Raw genomic sequence first — 19,441 nt, 5'->3', positions numbered from 1 at the left:
GATTCAAGAATTCAGGAGATGGAGGCAGGAGTTTCAGAGGTTCATGGCCAGCCTTGGCTATATAGTGAGTTGGAAGCTAGCCTGGGCTACATGAGACCCTATCTCAGAAAACAAACAAACAAAACCAAATGAAAGAGGGAGAAAGAGAAGGGAAAAGAAGGGGAAGAGAGTCAGGCGGTGGTGGCGCACACCTTTAATCCCAGTAGAGGCAGGTGGATCTCTGTGAGTTCGAGGTCATCCTGGTCTTCAAGAGTTAGTTCCAGGGCAGACTTCAAAGCTACAGAGAAACCCTGTCTCGAAGAGAGAGAGAGAGAGAGAGAGAGAGAGAGAGAGAGAGAGAGAGAGAGAGAGAGGAGAAAGGAAGAGGGAAGGGGCCTGAAAGGAAGAACAAGGATGAGGAAGGAAAGGGGGAGGGAGGGAGGGAAGACAGGCAAATAGACAGAAGCAAATAGTTTTTCGGTTGGGCATGACGCTCATACCTGTTGTCATCAGGTCTCAGGAGGGAAAGAATGGCCAGTTCCAGGCCATCCTGGGCTACATAGCAAGTTGGAAGCCAGCTTACTGCAACACTGTCTTGAAAGATAAAAACAAAATACTTTTCAGAATGTAAACCACCAGGCTGGAGAGGTGGCTCAAAGGTTAAGAGCACTGGCTGCTCTTCCAGAGATCCTAAGGTCAATTTCTAGTACCCACGTGGTGGCTCACAGAAGTTATATAGTCCCATAGGATCTGATGCCCTCTTCTGGTGTGTAGTTGGACATGCAGACAAAACACCAATATACATAAAATACATAAATTAAATCTTTTTTAAAAAGAAAGGCTTTCTGAAAAGAAAAAATGTGAACCACCCTTTTAAAAAAAATTGATAAAGGGGCTGGAGAAATGGCTCCATGGTTAAGAGCCCTGACTCCTCTACCAGAGGACTGGAGTTCAATTCCCAGCATGCACATGACAGCTCACAGCTGTCTGCAATTCCATTTCCAAGGCATCTGATACACCGATACACCAATGCATATAAAATAAAAATAAAATTGATTCTTTTAAAAAACTGATAGAGTTTTCCCTTGTTAGGAAAAAAAATCAATTGTATGGAACAAGACACTATCACTGAGGGTTTACCTCCACCACAGACCTCAGCAGAAACACGGTTCATCTTCCTACCCACTCCCACCTCCACAGTACCCCTTCCTGCCAGGCCTGTCCATAATTAGTCAACAGATGGCAGTAACGGCTCAGTTTTAAAGGGTTGCTAGCCTCCTAAGTTTTTGGAGTAAGTTCCACGTAAGGAAGTTTCATACCATTCTGTGACCAAGGGAACTTCATTGAAGCCATGAGGACCCAGGGTCCAGAGGATGTGCAGAACTCAAGGGGCAGAGAGAATTTCTGGGGCGTTGCTGAAGGAGACACAGCCTGGACCATGTCTCTTCCCAGCTTTGTTTAACTCTCTGAGCCAATCGAAGCATCTACTCCCTGAAAGCCAGGGTGGCTGAGGCTGCAGCCGTGCCAAGAGAGAAGGGCTGTCCATTGTCTTCCTCTGTGCCTCGTCCTTCCCAACACGGCGCTGGGAGCCCAGAGGCCCCAGGGACCTGACTTTGTGGGTCAGTGTGGTCTGCATAGGGAGACAGGAAGTTTCTGCCATCTTCAGCCCCATTTCCTGGAGGAAATGACACAGCAGAAGTATCACTTGGCTTCCCCCTACATTTTCCAAAGAAACTGCTCACATTATTAGGGGAATAAGTGAAGGAAAACAGCTTTCGGGTGAGATTAAGAATAAAAGATAATGGGGGCTGGAGATACAGCTCAGTGGTTAAGAGCACTGACTGCTCTTCCAGAGGACCAGGGTTCAATTCCCAGCACCCACATGGCAGCTCACAACTATCTGAAGATCCAGTTGCAGGGGATCTGACACATTCACACCAATGCACATAAAATAAAGTTAAATAAAAAACCATAAAAAAGAATAAAGGATAAAACTAAAACAGAGAGTGGGTTTATCGGCCAAATTGTGCTCTGAATAGCCATAAAATACTATGCACATACCAGAGAGCATAGTTTTATGCATGTTTAGACATCGCATCACCAATCTAAGCAGGAAGAAAAGAGATAGACACAGGTGGCTTTCTAGATTATTCAGCTCTCTCTATGTATATATTTGCGTATTTATTTACTTATTTGAGACAGGACCTCGCTCTGTAGCCCAGACTGATCCCAACTGCTTGACCTATTTCCCATCATTGAGTCTCAAGAACGAACAGTCTTCTCCAAACACAGTGTGATTTGTCTTAGCTGCTTCATTCGCTACCAAACACAGCCACCTGTGAAAAACCAGTGACAGACTTGCTGCCCAACAAGTCAACCGTGTACCTACTTGGTCCATCAAGCAGACACAAGCTGATTCGTATCTGATTAGCAGTTACAGTCAGGGAGTCTGCGCCATGTCACCCACCCGGCCCTGTGCGGAAACACACACTATGTCACTTCCCAGATGCCAAGGTCATGAAGGATGAGTTGTACTTGGTGCACTTGTTCTGAGATCTAGTCTGACTTTGTAGCCCAGGCTGGTCTGGAACCCATGCCTGCAATCCTGGCATCCTAAGTGCTGAGGTTACAGATGTGGAGCACCACATCTGGCTGCGTCTATGCAACCTTATTTACCTATAAGTGTAACCTGAATGCTTTCTATTATACATAAAGGGGGAAGTTGTGGCCATAAGAGCAAGGAGTATCAAGTTATTGAACACTCTCCTATGCCCTGAGAGGCCACCCCTCTGAGGTATAAAGGGTGTCCCCAAACATAAATCTAAAAGAATAAAAATGAAAACAGCCTGATCATTCTGTCAAGTAGTGAGTCATCCCCTTGGTGCTCTTTGGCAAGGGGAAAAGATGGGGGTGTGGAAGTGTAGCTGTATACTGCCCCCTCATCCCAGCCCCATTGGGGAATTGCTGGTCCCTTCTGAAGAATGCCCCACCTCAAACACAAACTCTTGGACACAGTTCTCTCACGCTAGGCTGACCTCTTCATCCCAAGCATCGGGGCAGTCCACACAGCAGCCTCAGTTCTGGGGATACCCTCTGAGCAGTTCTTTCTTGTTTCAGCTGTGGACCCCAAAGTTGCTTGTATCGCTAACCGTGTGGCTGAAATTGTGTACTCCTGGCCGCCGCCAGAAGATTACCACAATCAGGGAGGCGGCTTCAAGTTCAAAGAGAGTGCTCCAGAGCATCTGTACCTCCAACCTCAAGGTGCTCAGTCTAGAACTTGCGATTCAAAGAAAGGTAAGTCTTCCTTGTTGCATGTGTTGGGTTGAGCCTGTGCCGGATACAAGTGTATGGGCATGTGTGTGTGTATGCAGCTCAGGCCTCTGTACACTGGGAATCTCAGCCTGCTTTGCAGCAACATGATGGAGACCGTGAGCTCTAGCTGAAGGCATCAGCCCATGGCACAGAGATGCCCTGAGCCTGTTGAGTCAGAAGAAACGTCTCCTGTGGAGGGAGAGGAGGAGATGTCGGGTCGAATCATGTTATAACGGTTGTGCATAGAGTCGTTACATCACCCAACCCAGGCCTCGTGGGAAACACCCAGGCTGTCAGACACATAGTTGCGGTAGTTATTTTTCTTGCCATCGTGAGAAAGCTGCCTACAAGAAGCAATTGATCGGAGAAAATATTTATTTTGGCTTACGATTTCAGAAGGTTCCATCCATGATTGCTTAACCACATGCATTTAGGCAGGGTACAGCAGGGGGCAGTTGTTCATTCTGCATTCAACCAGGAGGCAAAGAAAGCAAGATGAGGCCAGTCACAGATCTGCCCTCAGTGTCCTAGTGCCTCCAGTTAGGCGCTGCCTCCTAAGATCTCCACAACCTCCCAAACAGTACCAACCGTGAAGGACCAGCATTCAAAACATGAGCCTGTGGGGGACGATTCTTATTTGATCTAGCAACATCAGGTCTGGCTCAGGAGGTGTTGAAAAAGTGAGAATTAGGGACCAGATTAGCTCAGTCACTGCCGCACAATAGTAGTAGCTGGGACCACTACAGATTCTAGGAGCTGTGGTGGGAACCCTGGGCCAAGAGAAAAGAATAGAAAGGAGAAGGTTTTCCTCTCAGCTCTCTCTCCCCAACCTCTAGGAGAGTGTATAAGGATGATAACAAAGCAGTTCCTGGGCCTATAGCATCGTGAAGGACAATGCAAAAGCCCACAAAGGCATCCGTGTGTCTCAGATCCCAAAACAGGGCTGGGGCTTTATCCACTGTCTGCTGCACATCTGAAACTAAACACTGCCACAGGGCTCTGAGCGAGGAGCCATCCATGCATGCCAGAAAGAAAGCGCTAGGGCTTTGTGGCCCTCCCAAGTGTGCCTGGGAGGTGGAAAGTGATATCCTCAGACAAGCTAAAGCCAAGGCACCCCCTCCCCTCCCCTGCATGCGGGAGGAATCCAGGACTCCCGCACAGCATCTTTCCAGGAGAGATGGACGCAGAGACCACGCCCAGGGCTGTGGAGATTTATTCCTGTTTGCTCCCAGGCATTGTGAGTCCCAGGTTAGCCACTCTCCCCGCTCCCCTCCTTCCTGCACCTTCCTGGGCTTTGCTCCATTAATTCCCCGGCCTCCCTCGCCGCTAGCCAAGATAAACACGTGGGTCCCACATTGCTTCGGAGACTGGGCTGTAAGTCAGAAACTCGATTCCCTGGGTAACTGACATTTCTCTGTTTGGATTCTGTGCTGCAGTGGTGATCGTTTTCACCGTTATGTTTACTAAGTAGCAAGTTGTGAGAAAAGCCATTATAGCCCATGCCAACGATAGCCTTGCTTTGTCCAACTGCCATTTCATCCTGGAGAACTCAGGAATTTGTTCATTTCATTCCCATGTACCCCACCTTATTGTCGAGACATGGAATACGGGGTATAAACTTTAATCACATAAAAATCAACCAAGTTTTTTAAAATGTAAAAAAAAAAATACATAGGAAAATAAAAAGGGCTAAAGAATGAGATTGGTCCCCAAATGTAGGCCAGGAAAATGTCACTTCACATTTGGGCTGTAAATTTGGCTCCTTGCTTCTGACAAAGGTAGAAATATGATCAGACATAGGATTTATGGGGCTTGGAAGTTGGCTCAGCCGGTAAGGGGTTCTCTGTGCTCAGAGCCTGAGTTCAGTTCCCCAGCTCCCATACGGAGCTGTGCAGGCGGCGCAGGAAAGGGAATCTCTGGAGCTGCCTGGCAGTCAGTCCAGCTGAGCTCGGGTTCAGTAAGAGCTCCTGTCTCAAAACTGATCAAGGAAGACATCCAGTATTGACACTTGGTCCCCATGTGCACGTGGGCTTACACACACACATACACACACACACATACACACACACACATACACACACACATACACACACACATACACACACATACACACACATACACACATACACACACACATACACACACATACACACACATACACACACACACATACACACATATACACACACATACACACACACATACACACACACATACACACACACATACACACACATACACACACACATACACACACACATACACACACACATACACACACACATACACACACATACACACACACACACATACACACATAAATAAAAATAAAAAAAATATAAAAGGGAATCATCTCCTAAGTCTCTTCATGGACAGGATTATGTTTAGTGGAACTTATGTCTTCACCAGTGTTCATACAGTAAATAAGTCATAAGTTTCTCAGTGAGAACTGGGAGGGGAAGGAGACACTGAGCGAAAAGACAAGGATGGGACTGGAGAAGTCTTGAATGGTGAGATTTATCAACTGAGGATCTGAATGCTTGCTCCTTTCTCCATCCATAACCAAGCCACAAGCATTGCCACTGGAAGGACACGTTTATTATTTTTGTGCCTGTCTTGAAAGAAATAACTGGAATTTCCCTCTCCCCTAAACAGATGGAGAGGATCAAGTAATAAACAAAATTGTTGAGCTGCTGAAATACTCAGGGGATCAGCTGGGAAGAGAGGTATGGAGTCCCTTGAGCTAACGTGGTTCCTGTCTGCGCCCACGCACTAGGGCAGGACAATGGAATTGTGCACCAGGCTCTGACCCTCGTCCTCTCCAGAGTCCTGGCTTCCACTTAGTCCTAAATTTTATTTCCCTTGGAGTCTGCCTCTTCACACTGGCAGCATCTCAAAAATGAATCACTTTGGAAAACAGAAGTAAATCTTCTGGAGCCTCTTTGGAATTTCTGGAAACTGGAAATGCAACTGTGTTATTATAAGAAAAGACATCGGAAAAATGAAAATTTGTTGCATAGGTTTATCAACCTCCTTCTCATCTAACTGAACCTCAGGGGAGTCTGGATGGCTGCAATTGCCCAGCAGCCTGGCTATGTGTCTGATAGTTACTCAAAGGCTGGAATCCTCTCTGAAATGCCCCATACAGTTGCTGGACTGTGCCTGCTTAAATCTGTCTTAGCCATTCACCCAGGGAGGCAGGCTAGTGAAATGTGGGGAACCCAAGAACCCATAAGTGGAGCAGTGGAGACCCGCCCTTCTCATTACAAAGTGAGATGACTGTCCTTGGTTGACACTGATGAACAAGCCCACACTGAAGTTAGAAGGCATTTTCTTTTGTGCCCATAGTCTATCACCTATCTCTGGGGTCTGTCAATCGGGATCTGATTTGTAGATTCTTCTTTTGTGGTCAGGACCCGTTGAGAGAAAGTCAGGTCCAGGGACGATGTGTGTGGGCTTCTGCAGAAGGGAAAAGCAGAAGAAAATGGTGCCCAGAAGATCATGACATAAAGGGATGAAAGGCCTAGGGAAGGTACAGAAGGAAAACCAGGGATATTGGGCTAAAGAGAAGAGAGTGGATTGTGTGCGCTTTGGGAACACTGGCAGGGGCAGAGCGGCCTCAGAACAAACAGGAAGTTTATAGCATACAGAGCTCATGCAGCAAATCCACAGAGGAAGAGGTGGGAGGTGAAATCACTTGGGTAGAATAATGGAAAAAGAATCTGTGGCTGTTTTTACATGTATTTATCTATTGCATGTGGAGGAGGAGTGGGATGTCCATGTGCCATGGAACACCACCGAGGTCAGGGACGGGCAGGAGCCTGTGTTCTCCTTCCACCAAGGATGCTGGGAGTCAAACGCAGGCTTGGCAGCAAGTTCCCACTGAACCATTTCACCAGCCCTGCCCCCTCTCTCTTTCTTTATTATTTATTTTAATAAGCAAATACATGTGGGGAGTCTTCCCTTTCCCCATGGTGTCACCAGAATTCCTCCTTCATGTCCAACGCTGTACTCTCATTACGCTAGTTTAGAGATGAAATACATAGAAAAATGGGTAGTGTTCCCAAGATTGCACTGCCAGTGAGAGAGTAGGGCAGAGTGAACACCCTAAGATATCACTAGGGTTCAGATCTCATCCACAGCCCTGCCTCTTAAAAAGCACAGAACACTATTGGCCATCCCCACTAGACTGTGGGCCCATGGGTAAGCACTTGGGTCTGAGTTATCCATGACTCCTTTCCACCCTTGGTGTTTGGGAAGTACCAAATAAGTGTCGAATAAGATTTTCAGTTTTGTCCTTATTTGTACCAATAAATGGATCTGTAGAGCAGGTACCGGGCTGCCCTTGACTCTGCAGGATGCTGCGCCATGATTGACACCCCATCCCAGGGGCTTCTTACTGGTGCTTTCTGTTTACAGGAGTGGCCTTCCACGTGCCTCCTAATTGCTTTTCCTCTCACACACAGATGAAGAAAGACAAGGCTTTGATGAGTAGCTTCCAGGATGGGCTGTCCTACTCAGTGTTCAAGACGATCACAGACTTGTTCCTGAGGGATATAGACACCAGAGGAGAGTCAGAAGTCAAAGCACAAGGCTTTAAAGCTGCCCTTGCTATAGACGCCATCGCCAAGCTCACAGCCATCGACAACCACCCAATGAATAGGATGCTGGGCTTTGGCACCAAGTACCTAAAAGAGTACTTCTCCCCCTGGGTGCAGCAGAATGGTGGATGGGTAAGTGTGCTCCGTTAAGAAAGCAAATCCTCTCAACAGAGTGCTGTGGTCACAGAGTGCTGCGGTGCCTGTCTGCACTTAGGAGGCCCAGGAAGGGAGCCTGTGAGTTTGGGACAAGCCTGAACTATACAGTGAGACCTTAACACACACAAACACACACACACTCACACGTAACACTCACAAGCCCCACAGGCACACACACATGTGCCTGCACGCACGCACACACACACACCACTGCACATGCCCTCACATACCACACACATACACACCATACACACCAAACACATACCCACTCACACACAGACACACACCACATGCACACACACATACATACCACAAATACTCACACTTGTATGTGCACATACCTCCACAGGCACACACACTCATGCATACACGTGTACACACACACACATATACTACACTCACACACACATACATATATACTACACTCACATACATATATACTACACTCACACACACATATACACACACACATACATGCCACATTCACACATAGAAAACACACACACACACATCTTGTCTGATAAGGGATGGGCAATAAAACTTTATTAAGACAGAGGAAAGACATTTTAAAATCAGTTCTCATGGATTTAGGATACTCAAGTGGCAAGAGACAAGTCCCTCCAATTGGAACATATTTTTAGCAATGGTCATCTTCATCCACAAATATTTACTGAACTCCCAGAGGGTATGTCAGGGGAGGGGGGCAAAGGGTCAGAGGAAGCAGGAAACGAGGAGCTGGTGAGACAAATGTTTTAGTGGATGCCATTTCTTCTTCCACAAATTCTACAGTAACAGAATGCTGCCGGTCAGATGAGGGCAGGGGCACTTGCACTCTCTCCTTGATGCCTACTGGATGTAGGGCTGATCTTCACACAGGATTTGGGCTTGCTCATTCTGTCATTGCTGCTTAGACCTCAACTGGGACATTGGGACACAAGCTGAAAAACAGGCAATCGAACTTGTATCTATTTTTGGTGAGGTGAATTAATCACATCAGCTGCCTCCGCTCTGTGTCCCAGCCCTTCCTCCAGCTTTGATCTCTGTTCTCTGAGACTCCCCATCCCCCAAATTGTTCAAGATTGACATCAAGCCAACTTTGAACTTTCCTGACTGGTCAAGGTTAGTCTTAGGAGGACGGGTGCTCTCTCACCATCCGTGGGCTTCTGTCCACAGGAGCATTCCAGGGCCAGCAGGATACTTGGGTCAACTTTAAGTATGGCCAGAGTGTCCCTGGGTCTTTCTCACAGGCTGGTCTCCTGGGTCTCACAAGAAAGTGTGGCATGCATTATGCATTCCCACAGAGCTGAAAAGTCTGCCACTGTCCTTGGTGGCTTCCCACTTAGCTCAGCCTCTGCTCCTTTCTGTGTTGCACATGCACAGCCCACATGCACAGCCGCAGGTGCGGGAGAACTAACGGTTAGCAGGAGTGTGCTAACCATTCTGAGAGGAGGCTGGAACTCTCAACAGTGTCTCAGTTCCTCCTTCTTCCCCTCAAGATCCCATGGAGTTCCTCTGCTATCCTCCTTTCCTGACCATTGTGAGGGGGTGAGGGGTGAGAAAAGGAATGGCCAGAGATGTAGCTCAGTACAGTGTGTGTTTGGCATGTATAGACCCTGGGTTCAATCCCCAGTGTGTGTGTGTGGGGGGGGGGGGGTGAAAGGAAGAGAGGCGTGGAGGAAGCAAAGACAGGGAATGGAGAGGAAAATAAGAGATTGAAATAAAGAGAAAGAGAAAGAGGGAGAGAAGGGAGGGAGGGAGGGAGGAAGGGAGGGAGGAAGGAAGGAAGGATAGAAGGAAGGAAGGAAGGAAGGAAGGAAGGAAGGAAGGAAGGAAGGAAGGAAGGAAGGAAGGAAAGAGAGCAAAACTCAAATCTAACAGACTGATAAAAACCATAAGTTATGGAGGGGAAGGCACACAGAATGGGGAAACTTTTTCCCAGTCACGTATTCAATTAAATGATTTCCATCCAGAAAATGTAATGAACTCTTAACAATTTCACAATAAAAAAAAAGAGATCTAATTTTTTTAATGGGCATTATGCTAAGAAGCCAGACAAGAATACCATTTGTTAAATGGTTCTATTATAAAGTGTCCAAAATAAGCAAATTCATGGAGGCAGAAAGGAGTTTGGTGAGGGACTAGGGCTGACCACTAGTAGGGTGACAAAGGGTCCTAGGGTTCGGGGTAAGGGTTGAATACTAAAAGCCACTAAGCTATGCACTTCAATAGAAAGAATTTTGTGGTAAAATTCTATTTCAGTAAATATTATAAAGAAAGCAAGTCTAATTCCAGTAATCAGATAAAAGAAGAAGGAAAAGCAAATGCAAACATTTATGTAGCTTGGCTGCTGGCTCGAGAGAGAAGCAGGTTCAGTCAGAGGAACTAGACAGTCCTTCAGGAGGAATCTGGAGGGGGGTTCCGAGATTAGAAACTGATATCATTGCTAAAGGGTGTGTGTGTGTGTGTCCATGTGTGTGTATCTTTGTATGTGTATGTGCGCGTGTGTCTCTGTGTGTGTGTGTTGCGTCCCTTGGTGTTTACTCCAGGGCCTCAACATGCTAACACAAACATGCTACATACTCAGGTGTCCCTCCCAGTACCTGTTTTTTTTTTCTGTTTGGTTTTTAATCTCTTCCTTTCTTATTTATATATATTTTTGCTTTTGTTTTTGAGTCAGAGTCACATGCAGCTCAGGTTAGCATTGATTTCCTGAACTTCCTGACTCTGCCTCCTAAGTGCTGGGATTTAGGTACTTCCTTATTTCCTCCTGTTCTGGGGATCAAACCCAAAGGCTTTGTGCACACTAGTCAAGCAGTCTGCCCACACACGACATCCGCAGCCCTAGCCGCTGTACTCTCCATCCAAATTTGCCTATCCCAGTTGTGATAAACCCTCACCTTAACTCTCGACTTTAGCTGGGTTTAATTTGGAGAGTGTCAGTTAGGAGACAGCAAAGGAAATGAAGTGAGAGAACTGAGTTTGCTAAAGGGCCAGGAAAGCACTGGGAAGCTAAGAGCCATTGATGAAGGGCTATTTACGAACAAACACGAATTGATGCCGCCTAGGGAAGTTTGAGCTAGACCTGGGGACACACACATAATCCTAGCTTTCAGGAGGCTGAGACGGAGGATAGCTGTGAGATTGAAGCTAGCCTAGGCTACAAGTGAGACCCTGTCTCATAATGAAAGAAGCGAGAGGAGGAGGAAGGAATAGAAAAAGGAGGAGAATCCATGAGGGAGAGGGGAGGGAGAAGGAGAAAGGAAGCTCTGGACTCTTGTCTCTGTACTGAAGGTTTCCTGAGCTTGCAGCTCCCCATTCTCACTCAGTTACAGTTAACCTGGACGAGTACGTATGTGCCTCCTGTCTGTCTCATAGCTCCTGTTACTTGACATACATCAAACATACTGAGACAATCCTTGTTCAGTAGTGACAGGGTCAGTCACAGAAGGGTCAACTCCATCTCCAAACCCTGCTATATTAATTACTTTTCTCAGTGCTGGGAGAAAGTGACCTAAGGGAGGCTGGATTATCTTCCTGCACAGTTTGAAGGAGTGGTAGTCATAGAGCGGAAGGCAGCTCCATGGTGTGGGAGTGTGGGACTCCTCATCTCACATCTTGGGTGAACAGGAAGCAGAGAGCAGACAGGAAGAAGGGCCAGGCTATCAAACGTCAAGGTCAACCTTCAGTGATTCACTTCCTCTAGCAATATTCCACCCTTTTAAAGTTCCACAACCTTCCCAAAGAGGGTCACCAGCAGGGATTAAGTGTTCAGCACAAGAGTCTGTAGGAGAGACCCTTCATACTTAAATCACATCACAAACTAAGCAAGCTTCGTCCTTGCTGAGTGAGGAGTGTGTTCATAGTCACTGCGGCCTCCATCGGCGTAAACCCTTCCTTCCTTTGTGGGATCTTAAAAGGGGTCTCAAACTCTGCACATTTCAAAGGTCAGCCTGTTAGCCCCGAATGAGTAACAGAAAGCCTTCTCTCTTGGTCTCCCTGCAGGCACCCCAAGGATGACAAGGCACCCTTCCACAACTTCCCCAACTCCAGTCCAGTCTCCCAGCCTGTTTTCACTTCAGCAGTGAATCAAACTTTGAATTTTAAGCCTTTTTTTCTCCCTTCCTCCTCTAGGAAAAAGTACTTGGAATATCACATGAAGAAGTTGACTGAAACATCCAAAGATCTGTCATCTGGAATGTTCCTTGTCCAATGGTGGTCCTGTGCCCACCGCTCTCGGCATAGACTTCAGGAGAAAATTAAAACAGATGCTGTAGATGGAGCCCTAATTTTCTAGAACCATCCTTCCTTTGACTCAAGATGCATCAGGAGAGGCCTTGCTCTTTCTAGCTCTTAGGACTCAGTAGCATGGACTTGCGTTGAGGTTATTTGACTGCGAGGAAGTTCATCAAGATAAGTGATCACTTTACCTATACATGTTCAGATTGGAAACCATCCCGTGTGGTTAGAGAAAGTGTTCCATTCAGCGGTGTCTGCTGAGGAGAAATGATAAACAGAGCGTGTGCTTACTTTTTTAGTCTTGGTACTGTTTGTTTTCAAACGACATTTGGGAGAGTCTGTTAATGGCATCATCTCAAGCTTACTATAGGAAGATGTCTCTGTTCAGGTTAAAGAAGAAACTCGAGTTTCCTATTAGCTCTGGTTTGGGTGTAAGCCTTGCTGACCCATTTTCTCAAAACCTGCTACGGCAGTTTGATAGTTTGATAAACTTGCGTTTGGCACAAAACCATTAGGTGATCACCTACAGATTTCTTCATGTGACACACCTCCACTCTGCCAGGTTTCTGGGATTGAGAGTGGGGCACACATGTACCACAGCATGCGTATGGGGGTCAAGGGGCAACCTCAGGTGTTGGTCCTTATCTTCCACTTTGTCTGAAGCACGGCCTCTCGTGCATTGCATCATACCCCAGGCTAGATGGCTTGTGAGCTTCCAGGGAGTCTTCTGTCTCCACCTCCTATCTCACCACCAGAGATGTGCACTGGGACACCCAGCTGCTTAGGTCTGTGCTGTGAATTCAAGCACAGGTCCTCACACTTTGGCGGCTAACACTTTACCCACAGTGCCATCCCCCCAGCGTGGGCTCTGGGATTTTAGTACTCCTGGAGGTAGCATAATGGTTGGTGACTAGTAAAATAGATGCATTGAAAGATTGCTGTTAAAGGATTGTCCTGTAAACTGGACCTGGTGACAGCTGCCTACAACCCCAGCTTGAGGAGGGAGGACCACAAGTTTGGGACCAACTGGACAGACAAAATGAGTTCAAGACTTTGTCTCAACACCTCCCCCAAAAAGTGTTTTCTGTTAAAATAAGCGTAAGTTATCACAGTAGTGTAAGTATCATATCTGTAAAGACCAAGTGTATTAACCTACACAAAGTGCTCAGGATGGCGCTTGGGAGCTAATTAGTGTTAACTGAATGCTGTTTCCGACCGTGAGCTGCCCACAGTGCAGCTGAAGGAGCCCCATTCTCACTTACCGGTTGTTCTTTAGCTATTGATGTTATGACTGGAAAAAACTAACCGCGTAGGCAGGCACATCTGAGTTTCCAACACTTGAGAGAGGCTGAGGCAGGAGGATTGCATGTTCCAAGATAATCTGGTCTACATAGTAAGATCCTGTCTCAAAAAATAATGTACTTACAGGATCTTGCATATTTTTGGATTGTGGCCCCTTGAATGCAGTCTGACCTAAAATGAACGGATAGATACAAAATTGTCATTAAACTGTGTAGCCCATAGAATGACTTCCTCTATTTCCTCCTATGCATCTGTTTAAGATGGAGACACTGAAGACCTCTCCCTGATCTCTGTCTTTTGTCTAGCCATTCCTAACTATTCACAATTTCTCAAATGTGTCCTGCATTCCCACACCTCGGATCCTGAACAACGTCCTCTCCCCTTGGAATGCGCTTGCCTGCCAGCCTCCTTTCCCCAGGGTTCTCCGGATCCAAATTTACTCCTTTATTCCACCTCCGCCTTCCCCCCTTCCCCCCCGTGCGTCATTTACCGACTCTCTGTTGGCTGCCATGGGGTTGTATCTGGATGTCTTTCCTCGAGAGGGATCCAAAGCGCTCTTTCTGTAGACAATGGACTTAGTGCGCTGCACCCTATGAACTGGCACACGCAGCCTTTCTCAGTGGTGCGGGAACTCTCTTGTGTCGTTTGACTTTACACATCTGACACCAGGCAACTTCTTGGCACATGCCTGCAGACCGTACCCCAGCCTCTGCCACAGCTTGTAAATCAGTACAACTGGCGTATGGCCCGAGATCCACGGAGTCATAACAAACTCTCTGAGTGATTCCAAAATCATAGGCAGCTTCTAGTCAGGATGATGGGAGAGTAACTAGATCTCATCTCCTGCCTGAGTCTTCATTTTATTGCAGACAAAATAAATGAAAGAAGGATTTCTAAGACGCGGCAGTGGGTAATGCTGACGGATGAGAGGCAACATGAGCCCACGACTGCTTTAGAATGTGGCACGGAAAGCAGTCTCTGGCTGTACTCCGAGTCGGGAACCACCCAGAGCCCGGCAGTCTGTCTGAGCAGGAGCTCAGCAAGGGTGATGTGACTTCAGTGGACAGCAAAGGGAGGGAGGGGAGTAGCACCCCAAGCTGCAGACAGTCCTGAGTCTACAGATAAGGACAGTTCAATGTGTACACGTGGGAAAACCTCCCAAGGCTTCACAGAGCCTTCAGACTACTGAAAGGAGCCTTCTCCAGAGGATTCACGGAGCCAGGAGGAATGCCAATTTTAGAAATAGGCGAAACACTCAGATTTCTGCTCTGTGAAATGCTTGCTGCACAATACCCCATTGTCCGTGTAGTAGACAGGTGTAGTGGTACATACCAGTCATCCTAGGGCTGGAGAAGAAGAGAGGTGAGGGCAGCGTTTAGGAACCAGTCAATGAGGCTGTGTATGTTCTAGGTGCAGGAAGAGACCCTGTCTCAAAAAACAAGGTGAAAAGCTTTTGACTGAGGAAGATACTACTTCAATATCTGGTCTCCAAACCCATATGTACATGCACACAAAAGTACACAAGCACAAGAAGGTTACAAAGGCAAAGCAGGATATTTAAATGTTGATACAATTTGAATGTTTGGGCTGGAGAGATGGGTTGCTGGGCAAAAGCGCGTGGACCAGGGTTCAAATCCCTAGAACCCACATAAAATCCTGACATGTAGCATGAGCATCTGTAATCCCAGTTCTCCTACCAGACCACCTAGCCTGATGTATGATGCAGGCAATGGAAAACAACCAAGAGCGCCTATCTCAAAACAACTGGAGCATGAAGACCAACACCCAAGGTCATCTGACCTCCACATGCACACTATGGCACACGCGCATCTGAATTCACACACAAATGCATATGCACACACGAGTGCACACACATCATATAAACATGCAAATTAAAATATTTCCAACACATCAAGAAGATGTAAGTGAGGCAAAGCATAGTGGTGCACACCTTAAATCTCAGCACTCAGGTGGCAAAGGCAGGTAGATCTGAATTTAAACAAAACAGAAGATAGGATGCTGAGGCAGAAGGACCGTACATTCAAGGGCATCTTTGACTACACAGTGATGTTCATATATATGTGTGTATACATACATACATTCATATATATATACATACATATATGTGTGTATGTTAATTATTATTAATCCCCTGAATCCAATTAGTGATACCCATGGGTATGTGGTCATTCACGGAGGCATGAGCCATCCATAGTGGGGTGGATTCTCACAGAATTGAAGGCGAAGACTTGAACAGAGAACTTTAAAGTTTTTCTTATATTGGGTGTCGGTATGAGTGCAGGTGAGTGTCACAGCATGTACATGGAGGTGACAGGACATTTCAGAAGTCAGTTCTCAACTTCCACCATCGGATCCAGGAACTGAACCCAGATTGTCATGTTTGGGCAGCAGGTCCTTATGCTGCCTCAACCATCTTGTCAGACTCTGAACAGACTTTTTTATTTTTTGTGGTGTGTATGTGTATTTGCATGTGTGTATGCACAGGCAAGTGCATACATGTGTGTGGAGCCCTGAGGTTGGCATGGACAGCCTTCTGCCTCATTCACAGGGACAGGGTCTCACAGTTAAACCCATAACTCACCAACACAGTTAGTCTGGCTGGTAAGCCTGATGTGAGCACTGGAATTACAGGGGAGTCACCACACCCACTCAGGGTTTATGTGGGTTCGGAGGACCCAAACTCTGGTCCTCAAGCTTGCGCAGTGTTGAGCTCTACACGGCTTCAGGGAGTGGCCTAATGGGGCAATGAGGGAATGAAGAAAGGACAGACACATGGACACATACAGATATCCTGCAAGCCAGAGTTACATTACTAGTCACAACTGTAGAAAAATTAGTTATTAAGCAGCAAGAAAAATAGTTTTATGGTTGGGGGTAACTACAACATGAGGAACTATGTTAAAGGGTCACAGCATTAGGAAGGTTGAGAACCACCGGACTAAAGGCTAGACATTATGTAACATACTTGTAGCCACACTCAGGAAGTGAAAGCAGGAAGATTTGAGTTCCAGAGCAGCCTGGACTATGTAGGAAGCTATAACCTGAATTACAAAGTAAGGTTCCGTCTCAGAAGCGAGGAGAGCTTAGGAAGGAGAGAGAGATGGTAGGCACACTCACAATGACATCTGTGTTAGAGATATGACCAAAAATTTCCACTAAAGGGAAGAAACAAGTAGATAAGAATAGACTCTACAGGGCAAGTTCCGGGACAGCCAGAGCTATGAAGAGAAACCCTGTCAGTTGTGGGGCTAAAATTTTCATTTATTTAATGAGTATGTCAGGAAAGTTGGTTCTCCCCATGTTGGCCAAACTCAGGTCTTTGGACTTCACAGCAAGTGTGCCTTTACCTACTGAACCATAAAAATGGCTATTTATCTTTAATTTTTTAATCTAGACACAAAAGAGGCAGAAAGTAAAAGGATAGAAAATCACACAGGAGTTAACAAAGAAGCTATGATATTACTATCAGACAAGTATGATGGAGGAGGGTTATCTGTCTATTGTGTTATTTTCATTGGTCAATAAAGAGACTGCCTTGGCCCCTTGATAGGACAGAAAATTAGGTAGGCTGAGTAAACAGAATAGAATGCTGGGAAGAGGGCTATGAGGCAGACGCCATGGAGCCAGCCACCAGGTCAGACATGCTGAATCTTTCCCGGTAAGCCACACCTCATGGTGTGATACAGATTATTAGAAATGGGTTAATATCAAGATATGAGAGTTAGTCAGTAACTAACTCTCTAGAGATAATGGGCCAGGCAGTGCTTAAATGAATACAATTTGTGTGTTGTTATTTCTGGGACTAAGCTAGCCATGCGGGAGCCGGGTGAGGCGAAAAGCAGGCCTGCCCGCAGCCCCTCACTACACAAGTAAACTTCAAGTCAAAAAATACAGGGACAGAAAAACATTGCATAATGCTTGAAGGGTGAAGAGTTATGAGAATTAACAAGTCTGTCATGTGTAGGCAGAAACTATCAGAAAAGATGAAACACGTAGAGCCAGAGGGAAGCTCAGAGACTGTGACTGTTTTTGGTAACAGTAGATAGAATCTCATCATGGTACAAGAGACATGAGGGATCCCACTGACTTTAAGAGCGAGGCCCACAGCAGAGCACACACGCTCTTCAAGAGCTCCTGCTGCCATCAGTCTGGCCCAAAAAACAAGTCTCAAAAAGTTTAAAAGGATTAAATTTGACCTTTATGGAACTGAATTTTAAAATAACAAAATCCTGGAAGAGGCCCAAAATATCTAAAAATTAAGCATACTTTTGTATGATTCATTTTTCAAAGAATAAAAACCAGCAAAACCAGAAAGTTAAAAACTGAATGGAAACATTTATGGGAAGCAAACGAAGGCATCTTAGGAGCCAGGGATGCGGGTACAGGCTTGATGATGTACACTTTACCCAGCACCCAGGAGGCAAATGCAGGTGAACCTCTGCATTAAAAGTGAGCCTGGTATATTAAGAACAAACCTTTGTGAAGAAAATCTAAAAAAATAAATGTGTCCAGACATGGCTTAACGATGATGATAGTTTGAGTAAGAATGACTCCCATACGCTCAGATATTTGAATATCTCCAGTTGACGAAACTGTTTGGAAAGGATTAGGGGGCAGTCTTGGGGGACACGTGTCATTGGAAGCAGGCTATGAGACTTCAAAACTCTGAGCCATTCCCAGTGTCTTGTGCTTGTGGATCAAGCTGTAGGCTATCAGTTACTGCTCAAACACCACGCCTACCTGTAGATGCCATGCTCCCCATCATAATGACATGGACTCACCCTCTGTAACTGTGAGCCCCCAATAAAGTCTTCTTTAAGTTATCCTGGTCTCAGTGTCTTACTTAGCACAGCAATAGAAAAATAAGACAACCCATCATGATACAAGAGCAGAACTAGGTTCCAGTCTTACCCTTCTCTACAGTGACAACCTGTTGACTTTTTAATTGAAATTTTACAATGGAGAATTCCATCCTCCAAAAGACATTTCCTACCAAGTTTATTAATCAACTAGTCGATTACTTTTGAATATGGTAATGGGAGGACTCGGCATAGTGCCTGGTACACAGTAAATGCTGGTCAGATTTGAATAAAATTATCCTTTATTTTAGCTTTTGTATGGGGGGGGAAGATCAATTTTCTGCTTTGACTAAATCTGAATTTGAAAGAGCAAATCTCAATAAAACTTTCCAGAATGATTCCAATGTGTAGATTGCATAATGGTGTAAATGACAGAGACAGCACTGACTACAGTTCATCCTGAGTTAAATTTACAGAAACCACACAAGCTGCACCTCCAAGGAAATGAATTCAAATTAAGAGGACTGTATAAATGTTACCAAAAGCCTATTTGGCAAAGGAGGACCAAGATACACATGACTTTTCACCATTCTTGGGACCACATCAAGTTCAAGGGAAACTGTGGCTCTTCCCTCCCTTTTACTGGAAACAGTGTGACCTATGTGGCTGGCCTTTTCTCCTTCCTCATAAGGGACAAGTGGAGATGATAAGACTTCTCTCAAGATCAAGAGCATCTGAGACGACCTTACATTAGAACGTGGCTTCCACTTAACCATCTCACAGCAAAGTGAGACTCAGAGAGACCTGGTACAGACATCCTCATTGGTTCAGCTCCACAAATCTCTCATGGCAACATCACACTAGGCTCCACACCAGGAAAAGCAACACCACTTTAAGGTATCACTCATAATCAGCGAGAACATGGCAGTGCTGAAGAGCCTGTAGGTCTCCAGAGTTCTAGGCACATAGCTGAGCCCTGAAGTAGCCAACAGTCCTCAGTTCTTCACACAGACTGCGTCAAAGCTGCACTGCTGT

At 46.0% G+C, this 19,441-nt stretch overlaps 1 protein-coding gene across 3 annotated transcripts in view; it reads left to right on the top strand.

Annotated features, from left to right (window-relative positions):
- The window catches only part of Bcl2l14 (BCL2 like 14), a 42,293-nt gene extending 29,719 nt beyond the window's left edge, over positions 1-12,574 (top strand). For all 3 annotated transcript variants that reach the window (XM_048432414.3, XM_087904050.1, XM_087904051.1), the window contains 4 exons: positions 3,097-3,273; positions 5,947-6,017; positions 7,758-8,024; positions 12,180-12,574. In XM_048432414.3, the coding sequence (XP_048288371.2) occupies positions 3,097-3,273; positions 5,947-6,017; positions 7,758-8,024; positions 12,180-12,218 (554 nt within the window). In that variant the 3' untranslated portion in view covers positions 12,219-12,574. The remainder of the gene's footprint in view (positions 1-3,096; positions 3,274-5,946; positions 6,018-7,757; positions 8,025-12,179) is intronic.
- The last annotated feature ends 6,867 nt before the right edge of the window (positions 12,575-19,441 follow it).

This window comes from Myodes glareolus, chromosome 3 (assembly GCF_982192425.1).
Source record: "Myodes glareolus chromosome 3, mMyoGla1.1, whole genome shotgun sequence".
NCBI lineage: Eukaryota > Metazoa > Chordata > Mammalia > Rodentia > Cricetidae > Myodes > Myodes glareolus.
Note: the sequence above shows the minus strand (reverse complement) of the source record. Positions and strands in the feature narration are given on the sequence as shown.